General features: G+C 33.3%; 1 protein-coding gene across 2 annotated transcripts; it reads left to right on the plus strand.

Moving 5' to 3' along the window:
* Positions 1 to 11,885, plus strand: LOC117688279 (uncharacterized). Of its 2 annotated transcripts, none has more exons than XM_034466162.2 (4): positions 1 to 215; positions 8,433 to 8,876; positions 9,026 to 9,241; positions 9,469 to 11,882. In XM_034466162.2, the coding sequence occupies exons 2-4, from the start codon at positions 8,433 to 8,435 to the stop codon at positions 9,730 to 9,732; spliced, it is 924 nt and encodes a 307-aa protein (XP_034322053.1). In that variant the 5' UTR covers positions 1 to 215; the 3' UTR covers positions 9,733 to 11,882. The 2 variants fall into 2 exon arrangements, with proteins under 2 accessions (XP_034322053.1, XP_065926939.1); XM_066070867.1 differs by lacking the exon at positions 1 to 215 and adding an exon at positions 293 to 448 and having other exon boundaries at positions 9,469 to 11,885.
* Positions 11,886 to 13,714: the final 1,829 nt, after the last annotated feature.

Raw genomic sequence — 13,714 nt, forward strand, 5'->3', positions numbered from 1 at the left:
TTTTCTTTGAAATCAAACCTTTTGTAAAGTAAAATAAAAGATTTTCTTTTGTTAAATTACATTAAAATAATCATATAGAAAAGAAAAGGCGACATCGGTGTCGCGTATTAATTTTCGACTGAGCGAGGAAGAAGGCAGAGAAGGACGACAGTTTATGCAGAGAGAACGAAGAAGCCCGAACAAAAGGAAAATCATCGGAAGAGTGACGTCGCAAGGTGAATATGAATATATTACTATACCACGAAGTTGTTTATAAATAGACATATTTGTTTACGTTGTTTATTTTTGAGATAAAAAGCAAAACACCAGAGAGCACTTCGATGGCGGCCATATTGATCAGTTTGCCTTTAATGCATTTTATCAGTATTTAAGAAATAAAGATTTTAAGCATTACTGTATCTTAGAACTGCTTATATATACGACGTGGGTGTAAAAGATTTAGGGAATTGTACGTAAATAGAATATTATTGTTTGTTTTATGTGACAAAATTATAGCGAAGCGAATGTAAACAGATAGTATACAAACATCGAAAGTCGGCCATATTGGAGTTGGATTGAAATATAACTTTGGCCTTTCATACTTCTTTGCTTTTGTACTCTAGATTTTGATTTTATGATTTTTACCTGCTTACATATGTTACAAATTGGTGTATTAATTTTTACGTTTTGTGAAAACGTTTAAATGTACTAGAATTCGCATTTGGAGTTGTTTACATGTTGTGGTAGTTGTGGACTTTGGATGTTTTGGTGAAAACTTAAAAATCTGTGGTTTTTTTTTAAATCTGTTTTCTGATAAATCAGGATTAATAAGATAAAAGCTTTATGAAAAACCTTTTGACATTTCAAAGTTTCACACTAATTCTTTAATTTTTCTGAGAATTTGTGAAAAAATTCAAGATAAGATTGACATATTTGAAATAAATATAATTAAAGTAGGAACTGCTGAATGTCAGAAGTTGAGAATACTAATGAATATTTTAATAGAAATTTACAAGGCATAAGTGGAACATACAAAGTTTAATCGCCCAAATCTGAGAATATTTCAAATGAAAGCAATTTATTAATGCACATTATAACGAACTACTTCAGTTTGACTTTGAGATATGCAACAGCTTGAGATATTTGTTGAGGTATAATTATCAGTTTTCTTATATTTGGAAATTCTGAGAAACTGTTTCAGCTTAATTTTGAGGTATGCATTTGTTGCCATCTGAATATCTGAGAATGTTTGAGAAATTTTGAATTGAATGAGAGCAATTTGATATAAAAACTCTGAGAAACTATATAAGCTTGACTTGGAGATATGCACCAAATTTAGATATTTGTTAACATCAATTTATATGAGAACATTTGAGAAATTTTATATCAAATGAGAGCAATTTTATATGAGAATTCTGGAAAACAATTTTAGCTTGACTGAGAGATATGCACCAAATTTAGATTTTTTTTCACATCAAATCACATGAGAACATTTGAGAAATTTTATATCGAATGAGATCAATATATAACAGTTCTGAGAAACTATATTAGCTTGACTTGGAGATATGCACTAAATTAGTAAATTTAGATATTTGTTCACATTAAATTATATGAGAACATTTGAGAAATTTCAAAATGGATGAGTACAATTTCTTTATTTGAAAATTCTGAAAAACTATTTCTGCTTCACTTTGAGATTTGCAACAACTTCAGATTTTTGTTCAGTGTTTACATCAAATTTTTTTTAGCATATTTGAGAAATTTCTACTGAATTAGAGCGATTTCTATATGGAAATTTTGATAATATTGTGAAACAATGAAATTATTTGTAGTATGATCTTTAAAATTTCTACCTTGACCAATAATTACATATATTTGATTGAACAAATAAGGACTAGGTGCTATAATTTACAGTGTATTAAAAATCAAAAAATACAAATTTAGATTAGAAATAATTATGCGTTTCACTCCTGCATATTACTAAAGTCCTTGAAGAAAGCAACAGTTAGGATAACATTTCAAGTTATTCTTTATAACTCATTGTCTCAAGTTATTGTAAAATACTATTTTGACTTGTTAGCTAAAGAAAAAAAGAAATAATATGGATAATCAAGAGAAAATGACTTGCCCAACAGTTGTTCAAGGAAATTATTCTCAAGGTTCAGACATTTTCCGTTTAAGCTCCAGAGGAAAACAGTGTATGAGTATGAGTTTCACATTTCTTGTATTTTGTCATGCACAAAACAGTTGTACAGTTACAAAGAATGATTTGGATTCAGTTTTAGTGGCTGGTGATAATTTGTATCATGAAATTGTAAAAGAACATTCATTTTTACTTGCCAGTGAGTTGCCAAACTATGTCAAGTTTGAAAGGAACTATTTCTCTAGTGTTGTGCAAAATACATATTATGGAAATATGGCAGAAGAGAATATGTTTCATTCAGAGATGGGTCTTTCTTTAGAACACGCACTTAATCAATCTTTTGCTAGCAGCAATGCATGCATCTTGATTTTTCATTCATCCGCAATAGCTTTGATGTCTTGGAATGGCAGATTTTTTGTGTTTGACTCTCATTGTAGAGGTAGTAATGGCTTGTGTGATCCAAATGGAGTGTGTACTTTAACAAATTTGGATTGTTTTGATGATTTGTGCTATTTTCTAAGAATTCTTTGCAATTCTGTATCCATTATTCCCTTTGAGAATGTTCAATTTGAGTTGAATGCAATGCGCATAAGGTCCTTAAAACACAAACCAAAGACAAAATCTTGTGTTGAAATATACATTGAACATAATTCTAACACAAGAAAAAGAAGTGTGAATTTTGCAAACTCTGGGGTCGATAAAGTCATCAAGCCAAAAAAATGGAAACCAACTACTGTCAATGAAGCAATTCAGAAAGCAAGCTCTGAGAAAGTTGTTCAAGAGACAGAACCAGACAGTCCGATAACTAAGAATATTTCTTCACAAAATTCCAATAAAAGTATTGCTTCTACGCTCAACTCAGATGAATTTGTTGCTATTGAGAACTTTAGGAAAAATGCAAGCATGGGTCCAACATACATATGTTCTTGTTGTACACAGACATGGTTTAGAGATGGTGTAAGAAAAGCAAATGTTTTGCCAAAGTCAGAGTTTACCAAAAACTGTTTATTGGGCATAAAAAGTAATGAAGACATTGAATGGGTTTGTTGCACGTGTCAGAAATACTTGAATCTAAGGAAAATACCTCCGTTATCGGTTAAAAATGGTTGTAAATTTCCTGAAATTCCACCAGAATTGAAATTGACAGAAATGGAAGAACGTTTAATTAGCCCACGCATTCCATTTATGCAACTCATGGAAAAACCAAGAGGAGGACAGAAAAGTTTGCGTGGAAATGTTGTAAATGTTCCCTCTGATGTGAATAAAACTATCAAATCCCTACCTCGCACACTAGCAGAAACTGAAACAATTCAGGTGAAGTTGAAACGAAAATTGCAGTTCAAACATCATGTTTACCATGAATCAGTAAGACCTTTCAAATGCATTGTTGCTCTTCACTGGCTTTTAAGAAACAGTGCTGTATTTCAAAATGAGGGTATTTCAATAAGAGAGAACTGGAATATATTGGAGGAACAAAAAGATTGGTTTGGTTATAATGAAGAAACATTGTCAGACTCTCAATCCAACCAGAATGAAAATGAGGTTATTGATGGTGATGACTGGACAGAAGATGAAAACATTGAAAGTAGGCTCACAGGAAATACAGACACATTGTTACATCCTGTAGATGTCCGATCATCTCAAAAAACATTGTCATTTGCTCCCGGAGAAAACCAAACCCCTCTTGGTCTGTATCAAGATCCACATGCAGAATATCTTGCATTTCCTACTATTTATTGTGGGCAACCACGTCCTTCAAACAAAGACAGAATTGTACCAGTCACATACAGTTCTATTTGCAAATGGGAATTGAGATCTCATGATAGAAGAGCAGCTTGTTCAATGCAAAATTTGTTTTTCAAACTCAAAAAGGTGCAAATAAAGCAAATACAAGACAAAGTCACTCTAGCAATGAGGAAATGTAAAAATGAAGGAAAGAAAATAACAGCAGGACATGTTTTAAATCCAACAACTTTTGACAATATTGTAAGATTAAATGAGGGATATAGGGTTTTGAGAACTCTTAGAGGGTCACCAGCATACTGGGAAGGTGCTAAAAAAGATGTGTTTGCTATGATTAGGCAATTGGGCATTCCAACATGGTTTTGCTCTTTTTCTGCCGCTGAGACAAAGTGGAAAAATTTGCTTCAAATCCTGAGCAAAAGCTTGAACAACATTGATTTGTCTGAGAAAGATGTTGATGAATTGTCTTGGATTGACAGATGTGAACTCATTAAAAAGGACCCTGTAACATGCTCCAGGTATTTTGACCATCGGTTTAGAATGTTTATGTCTCAAATTTTAAGAGGAAAAAATCTCCCTCTAGGAAAAATTGTTGACTTCTTCTATCGAGTTGAATTTCAACAAAGAGGGTCTCCTCATATCCATCTCCTTCTCTGGATTGAAAATGCTCCTATTTTTGGGAAAGCAAAAAATGAAGAGATACAAAATTTTGTTGACAATCATGCAACTTGTTCAAAGAATGATGACATTGCAGAGCTTGTGAATTATCAAACGCATCGACATGCTCGAACATGCAAGAGAGGTGGTAAAAATATCTGCCGATTCAATTTCCCCTTACCTCCTCTGCCAGAAACACTTATTCTTGAACCTCTAAATGATGACTGTTATGAGAAAAATCCAAATGTACAGCAACACTTTCAAAAAATATGTGAGCTTCTTAATGATGCACAATTACTACAGACCATTAAAACTTTTGGTGACCTTCTTCAAAAGTTAGAACTGACAGAAGAAAGTTACATCTTAGCAATAAGGTCATCTTTAAAGTCACCAAAATTGTTTCTAAAACGAGGAATAGAAGAAATTAGGATCAATTCATATAATGAACTTTTGCTTAGGGCTTGGGAAGCAAATATTGATGTTCAGTTTATTCTGGATGGTTATGCATGTGCTTCATATCTTGTCTCATATGTTTCAAAATCTCAGAAAGGTATGTCAAATTTACTCCATGATGCATGTGAAGAGGCAAAAAAAGGCAACTTGTCATTAAAACAGCAAGTCCGGCAAATAGGAAACAAATTCTTGACTCATGTAGAAATTTGTGCTCAAGAGGCTGCATATTTACTATTGCAAATGCCCCTTCGTTCCAGTAGTAGGACTGTGGTTTTCATCAACACAAGTGAACCAGCAAAACGCACATTTTTATTGAAATCCTTTGAAGCACTACAAGAATTGCCCGAGGGTTCCACAGATATAGAAACAGACAATTGGATTAAACGTTATCAGAGAAGGCCAAGGCTTCTCCAAAAGTATTGTTTAGCAGCTTTCGTGTCATCATTTGATGTTGTTAGACCTTCAAAGGATAAACAAAACCAAAGGAGTGATTTCTTACCAGAAGATGAATTTGAAGAGGTGAATGAAGATGAGGCTGATGAAAATGATGCCCAAGAAAATAATCTCATTTTTGAGAAGGAGTATCCTATGAATGATGGTTCAATTTTAAGACTAAGAAAGACTAGTAAGATAATAAGATATGTACGCTACAATAAGGAGCAAGATCCTGAAAATTATTTCAGAGAGCAGCTTATGCTTTTTTACCCATGGAGAAAAGAAGAAATAGATCTGAGGGAAATGGATGGCTCATACGAGACATGTTACAAGAACAATGTTGAAATAATTCTGACAAATAAGATGCCTTTTGAGTTGGACAATGGTATTACCAATGTTATAGAGGAAACAATGGATCATTTTCCTTGCAATCCAGACCACGTTGTTGCAGCAGAAATACAACACAATGAAGCAATAGATGCTGAGGAAGATGACAATGCTTGTCCAGAGTATGCGTGTTTCAATCCAGATTTGGCTGCTGTGGAATATGACCTTGGATTGGACTTGGGAATAAGTAGAAAGCAAGTGGAGAGAAATGATATCTCATTTAATTCAATGGGTAACTCTGAATACAATGCCCTTGTAAGATCACTGAATGATAAACAGAAAATTTTCTTTTATCATGTTTTGCACAAAATCAAAACAGATGATTTGCCAATCTATTGCTTTCTAACAGGAGGTGCTGGTGTAGGAAAAAGTTTACTGACAACATGCCTATTCCAAGCTATTACACGTTTTTATTCAAAAAAAGTTGCATATAACTGTGATGAGGTGAAAGCTATTCTATGTGCACCAACTGGAAAGGCTGCATACAACATTGGAGGTCATACGATACACTCCACTTTCTGCATTCCAGCTAACCAAAACTTGAAATACAAACCTTTAGATGCTCAGCAACTTGATAATATGAGAGTGAAATTTCGAAGCTTGAAAGTTATCTTTATCGATGAAGTTTCCATGGTTGGAAATAGAATGTTCAATTTTATAAATTTAAGACTACAGGATATCTTTGGAAAAGATTGCCCTTTTGGGGGAATAAGCATCATAGCTATAGGTGATTTATTCCAGCTGAAACCAGTGTTTGATGGTTGGGTGTTCGAAGATATTTCTGAAGGATATGGGCCTCTTGCAATTAATCTTTGGACAGATTTATTTCAGATGTATGAACTAACAGAAATTATGAGGCAAAAAAATGATCAGGACTTTGCAAAATTGCTAAATCGACTAAGAGAGGGTCTACACACTGATTCAGACATTGACATGTTGAAAAGCAGAATTTGCAGTAGAGCTGATATTCTTGACATGAATTTTGTTCCTCATCTATATACAACAAATGCGCAAGTGAACAGTCATAATGATGCAGCCTTTGAAATGGCGTTACCTGAAAGTAAATGTATAGTATTGGCATTAGACATGGTAAATGGGGATGTTGCTGGAGAAATCAAAGAACGCATTCTCCAACAAATACCTAATGATCCAAGTAAGACAATGGGATTATTTAAAGATTTGCATTTAGCAACTGAGCACCCTGCTGAAATATGTATAAATGTTGACGTGGAAGATGGTTTAACTAATGGAAGTCCATGCATTGTTAAGAATTTAGACTTCAGAGTTGCAGGTTCCAAGAGATGTAGCATAGTATGGGTGCTGTTTGAGGATCCAAGAATTGGACATGCTTCAAGATTAAAATACAGGCATTTGTACAATGAAAACATTCCAAGTACTTGGACACCGGTTCTTGAAGTGTCTAAAAAATTCACACTTGGTAGACATAAATCTTGTCATGTGACCAGGAGACAATTTCCCTTGCGAATGGCTTGCGCTAAAACCATCCATAAAGCTCAAGGTTCAACTGTCAAACAAATTGTGTTAGATTTGGGAAGTAGAAAGCAAGAGCATATGCACTATGTAGGGTTAAGTCGAGTCAGAAAATTGCAAGACTTATTTATCCTGAACTTGAATGAAAACAAAATTGCTGTGTCAGAACAAGTTGTAATGGAAATGAATCGTCTTCGTCTGGAGGCATCTTTATGGGCCTGTTTACCTATGCTTGAAAACTTGAACTCTGATGTGAAAATAATATATCACAACACAAGGTCTTTGCATTTGCATTATAGGGACTTACAAACTGAGAACAATATGCTTTCAGCAGATATAATTGTTTTAGCAGAGAGTAGACTCAAATCTAGTGACAAGAATGAAGACTACCACTTGCCAGGTTTTTCCATTCAACGTTTTGATTCAAATGTAAATCACAATAATGAAAGACCCTTTTATGGTATAGTTGTTTATTCCAAACTCCCCCTGAAAAACCTGAAGAACCTCTGTTTATGTGGAATTGAAACAGTAGTGTGCTCCATAGAGGTAAATGATGAAATTTTCAATTTAGTATTCTATTACTGTTCACCAAGGATTGCAACAATTGTCAATTTTCAGCTCTATGTCACATCCCTTTTCTATATGGGTCTGTTGAATGCTACACAACCCTTCATTTTGATGGGTGATACAAATCTTGATTATTTTTCCCACAAAGACCTAAAGTCATTAGCAGACCCAACTGGAATTTTGCTCCATCAGATAGTGCACAGTTGTACCACTGATTATGGTAGTTGTTTGGATCACATTTATACTAACAGGCCAGTAATGAATTATTCTCAGGGTATTTCATCTGCTACTTTAGAATCATTTTATTCTGACCACAAACCTATTGTTGCGTATATACCAGTGTAAATTTATGTGTTCTTAAAAATCTGTACTTAAGGAGAAAATCATTATGATCGAAGGTAACAACATGAGTGCAGAAAAATACACAACCCTTGTTTACGTGTATATTCAGTTCTGCAGTTCCTCTATAACTAAGTTTCAGTAAGAAATACAGGGAATCATACTCGGTTAACATCAATATAATATTAAAATGGTCTTTCCAGTTATATGCATTAATAGTTTACATATATTCTTTTAGATGCAGTACAAGACTCTAAAGGAGTTGCTGTCATGCAAGGCCGGTGATGCAGCACCATATCCGACAACAATGGTGAGAGTATGTGTAATCAAAGTTGGCCACACTGCGACTTTCAACAGCTCAAACGGGGAAAAAGGCCAGATGCTGAACTTCAGTGTCGCTGATGCTACTGAAGCCATGACGGCTACATTAAGTGACGAGACGAAGTTCAGCCAAATAAGAGAAGGACGCTCCCTCACTCTGAGAAATTTCTTGGTTAAAGGCACCCGTTTGGTTCTATCCAAACAGACAAAGATAATGGCAGGACAAATGGTCACCGTTCCAAAAGAACTCTCTTTAAAGGGAATCGGCCTCATTACTCCACAGTCACCAAAGAAGAGTCTGAAAGAAATTCTTGATGCCCCAGTAAAATCGATCTCCACTGTTCAAGGGGAAGTTGTGAAAGTAAGCATACATGTTTGTTTAAGAGATAAGCATTATTAAATGGAAAGTATGTCTCCACCCTAAATTAAGTTCTGAAAAATAAGTTCTAATATTAATGTACATAATTTTATTTAGAAAATGAAATAATACTCATAAAATAATTTTCACAGGATGAGGCCATCAAGACAGTACAAGTCAACCAGACGGAGACCAAAGTGAGAACGATTACGATACAAGATAGCGATGCGGAAATAGAGTTAACTCTTTGGAGGGAATTGGCAAATCAGCCAATTACCATTGGTGATTATGTAGAAGTGTCCCACTGTGTTGTTGCAGAGTGGCAAAGAAGAAAAACCCTGAACTCCACCCGCAACACTGTAGTGAAGGTATCTTCTTAGCTAAAAATACATTTTCAGAATAACTGATTTCAAATTATTCAAAACGATTAAAGAAATTGATATCATAAACCTCACTTTACATCCACATTATCGCTTCTTCAAATAAAAGCTGTCTGAATTCCTAACAATCAAGTCATACCCAATATATTTCTTACTTGTCTTGGTTAATATGATTTATTTTGATAATTTAACATTTTTTCAATTTCTCTTTTTAGAAGACACAACCACAAGAGAGAAAAGTTACAGGGCAAGTGGAAGCCATTTCATTTGGAGATGCTACCTGTGAGGTTTGTCTTCAGGAGAATGGGATTTTCAGAGACTATGTCGTAGATATAGACATGATAAGAGGACAGTTGCAACGTTTTGGGGATGTGTCACAGATGACCGTCGAGCAGATGGAAGACGTCATTGTGCAGAGACTTCCGTTTCAAGTACAAATAACTGCAATTGGAATGTCCGTCCAAAGTATTCTGCTTTAAATTGTTTCAACTTTACAATGCCCTGAGTAGTGCCAAAATTGGGCCATGCCAAATTGCAGAACCATCAATTTCCTCTTAACTTCAAACATTCCGCATTGGATATAAATTCACAATAAACCTAAAAAAGTGAATAGAGCATGGGTCAGAGTGATTGTTTGAAATAAACTTACATCTGATTCATTTACTCATGAAATTCAGCATAACAATAATGCCCACCAATATTCCAAATGTTTTGTTTATTGTCTAAATTTCATTGTTTTTGAACTTGAACTAAAACTTAATACGAAAATATCTATCATTTACATTTGTGATAAAACTACCGGTAAGTGTTCAAAATAATTTGCAATTCTGATGCATAATTTCTTGTGAGTGCCAATATTTACACAATTTTCTCATTTTTTAAAACAGAAATATATCTCAAAAAAATGTGCCAAATCAAAATTAAATGCCTGGAGAGAATTCTTTTGAGTTCAAAATGTTATGTACAGTTTTTTTTGTATGAAAAAAAAAATCTTCTTATACATCAAACACTATAATGTTGCAACAGTTTTTTTAATATATGCAATTGTTCCTAAACTATGCATTTCAACTCCTATTTGTGCCAATTATATTTATTTTCTCTTTAAAATCTCAAACATGTCAGATATTGTAACCATATTTCTCCACAAAATGTAAATTCCTATTATTTTGTATAAAATATTCTGCTTCAAGTTAAACGTTTTTGTAAATATATCTTATGTTAGTGATGCTTGTTTATATTTTTAGTAGATTAGACTATAAATTATGTTGTAGTGTTTTGTTATTCCTATCATTTGTTTTTAATAATTCCTCTCCCCTTGAATAAAAATGTGCTCAGGTTTATCAAACCAAACCAAAATGAAACTATGATAGATTGTTAACTTTGTACTATACCTTATTATATACCAATAACTTGATTTAATATCAAACAAGGGAGATATTTCAGTTTTTCCTGTTAACAATTATGCTTCCTCATATTTACAGTATTATTTTTTTTTCATAGTATTGTACTTAGTTGTTTTTTTGTCTAGTGTTTAGTTACGTTCATCATCTGTTTTACACAAGTGCCTGCTTTACAAGTTATAATTTACAAGTCCATACTTCTCGCCCAATGTATTGTGTTTTTCACATCTCTGTTTTGCATGTACTATTTTTTACCATGCAGTTATTTTCCTTTTCTTGTCCAACATAACATACATGTCCAAATTTGTTGCACATTGTAAAATGTTTTTCACATATGTCTGTACTTTTTTCCTTTGTTATGTTAAATTCCTTACAATGCAGTTCTGCTTTAAAACATATCAAAATTTGTCACACAATGTAATGTGTTTTATAACTTTTGAATATTTTGGATGTACATTTCTTTACAATGCTGTTATTTAAAATATACATGTCCATATTTGTCACACGATGTCATGAGTTTTTCACATGTGTATGTTTTGGATGTACTATTCTTTAAAATGCACTTGTTCTTACTTTTCTAATCTGATATAAAATACATGTCAGTATTTGTTGCACAGTGTTTTGCACAGTGTTTTGTTTTTTTTCACGTGTCACTTTTAAATGTACAATGTCTTACCATGCAGTTATTTTTCCCTTTTTCATATCTGACATAATATACATGTCCATATTTGTCACACGATGTCATGAGTTTTTCACATGTGTATGTTTTGGATGTACTATTCTTTGAAATGCACTTGTTCTTACTTTTTTAAATCTGATATAAATACATGTCGATGTTTTAAATGTACAATTCCTTACTATGCAGTTATTATACTTTTCATATCTGACATAATATACATGTTCAAATTTGTTGCACCAAAGCAAAAACAATCATTATGTCCGAATGATTTACTTTTTCCTCACATTGTTCCATTTATAATAAACCTTTTGTGCCATTCCAACTTCCTCTGTTTATCAATGATAATAAATGAATACATTCCCCTTATTTTCTTCCTTATGTTGCTTACGCCCCATTGTTCAGAAAACCATAAAATCTGAGGAGAACATTTCACTGATCAATATTCACATTTACTTTCTTTCCCTCCATTAAATTGCATTGGTTGATTTAAGTGATATTTACGCATAACACAGAAGACCCAACCACCAAATCTGGTGTGTAGAAATACATTTAGTATGCAAAGAACATGAACTGACTCTTGTCGCAACTTCAAACCGGATCGCGACCTGATATTATACTTACGCTGATTAATATTTCATTGATGTAAATATGTTTTGACAGAAAAATGAAATTTCATTGATTAATTTCTTAGTGTATTAAAAGTAAACTCATCAAATCACAGAAAGAAGAATGCAATTGTGTTCTTAGACTTTAAAACGCTTTGCACTATTTTTGTCAGCATAATTCGGCTGTTCCAATATCTCTTCCGTTAATTTTGCATTACTCGTTTAATAAGTCAAACTTTCTTTAAAAACAAATCATACTTGCGGGAATAAAATAAATGTTTAAACACGTAAATATTCATAAGAATTGAATAACTATTTCTTGAAAGATGTGGTCTCATAACTGCAATGGTGTATGCAAACAAATTATCATAATGCCCTAGCGCACGTTATTCAATTTGTACATGCACACACCGTTGCAGTTTTGAGACCACATCTTTCAGAAAATAATTATTTAATGCTTAAATGTTGACATTTCCTTTAAGTATAACAAGAAACAAATATGTTTAGTTTTATTTCTATAGGTTGTATGTCATAATACGGGTATGGCCCATACTGGCTTAAGACCAAGTTCAAATAATATAAATCTGGTGAAAACTGCATTGATTAAAACAAGAGCAAATATGTATAACTAGTCTTGCCTATCCTTATCCCAATAGCAATAATGCAAAAAATAATTTAGTAAAACAAAATCACCAGCAATATTCAAATTAAGGATATACAGTTCAAATTTGCAATATATAGACCACTCTGTTATGGAGCTTGTTGAATGATGTACCACTAATAATCATTCAAAGAATACTATATGGCCTTACAAATGGAAGTCAGTCATGTACATTACTGTGTTCAATTCCCCATTCACAATGATACAGACTTGCACTTCACCTTTCAGTTGCAAACAATTTCATTTCTTAACAAATTTAACTCAATTCCAACACCAGTAAATGCAACGTATGTTGAAGCATTATATCCTACCTGTGTTCTCGTATTAAAAAAAAGATATGAAATTATGTTTCATTTCATTGTTCAGTTTGATGAATTAAGTGCAGTATAGAACCCACATTATGAAACTCACATTTCACGCCACCGTCTATCAGTACTATCAGTACTTTGATTTTATATACTGTTGAAATTCTTTTGTACAGTAGTCGGAATCGGACAGCCGTCCGGATATCACCGATCTGTATCAAAATTACTGTCAGATCCTGAATAAATGTTGAAACGCTGATTGGACTTTGCTCGGTTACTTTTACCAAATTGAGGGCTACTACCCGAGTGTTGATCGGGTTATAGTACAGCCGAGTGTCGATCGAGTTGTACAGTGGTCCTTATTGGTGGTGCTAATTTTATTGTCGGTAATCGTCCCAAACCTTTCTGGACTGGACATTGCCGGTAAAATCCTTACGGACATTCCGGGAAAAAGGAAAATTAGTTGTCATGTACAAATTTTGATTATCAATAATCTAAATTTTTGTAAAGGACAGTGCTGCTATCGTGAAAGTTGACAAAACAATCCTATTCTACATGTATATCCTGCATCCTATCCTACATTGTACAAATAACCTTTATCCTATCCTATTCCATCATAATATAGGAATAACATATAAATGAAACGAAAATTGAGAAACAAATGATTTAATTAACTAATGTAGTACTCAAAATGACTAATTAAAAAATAAAATCGAAAATTCGTAGAACGGGATAACTTATTTACCTGCGCAACAGTAAAATTAAATCGTACGCGGATTGTACAAAATAACGTAAACAAACAGGTAAGCGA

The sequence above is a fragment of the Magallana gigas genome, chromosome 9 (genome assembly GCF_963853765.1).
Source record: "Magallana gigas chromosome 9, xbMagGiga1.1, whole genome shotgun sequence".
In the NCBI taxonomy this organism is placed as follows: domain Eukaryota; kingdom Metazoa; phylum Mollusca; class Bivalvia; order Ostreida; family Ostreidae; genus Magallana; species Magallana gigas.

Excerpts from the sequence above, each read along its gene's own strand:
- LOC117688279 (XM_034466162.2), top strand. The coding sequence starts at position 8,433 with ATGCAGTACAAGACTCTAAAGGAGTTGCTGTCATGCAAGGCCGGTGAT. Across the intron at positions 8,877-9,025 it reads TTCAAGGGGAAGTTGTGAAA|GATGAGGCCATCAAGACAGT; the intron begins GTAAGCATACAT and ends TAATTTTCACAG. Across the intron at positions 9,242-9,468 it reads CCCGCAACACTGTAGTGAAG|AAGACACAACCACAAGAGAG; the intron begins GTATCTTCTTAG and ends TTCTCTTTTTAG.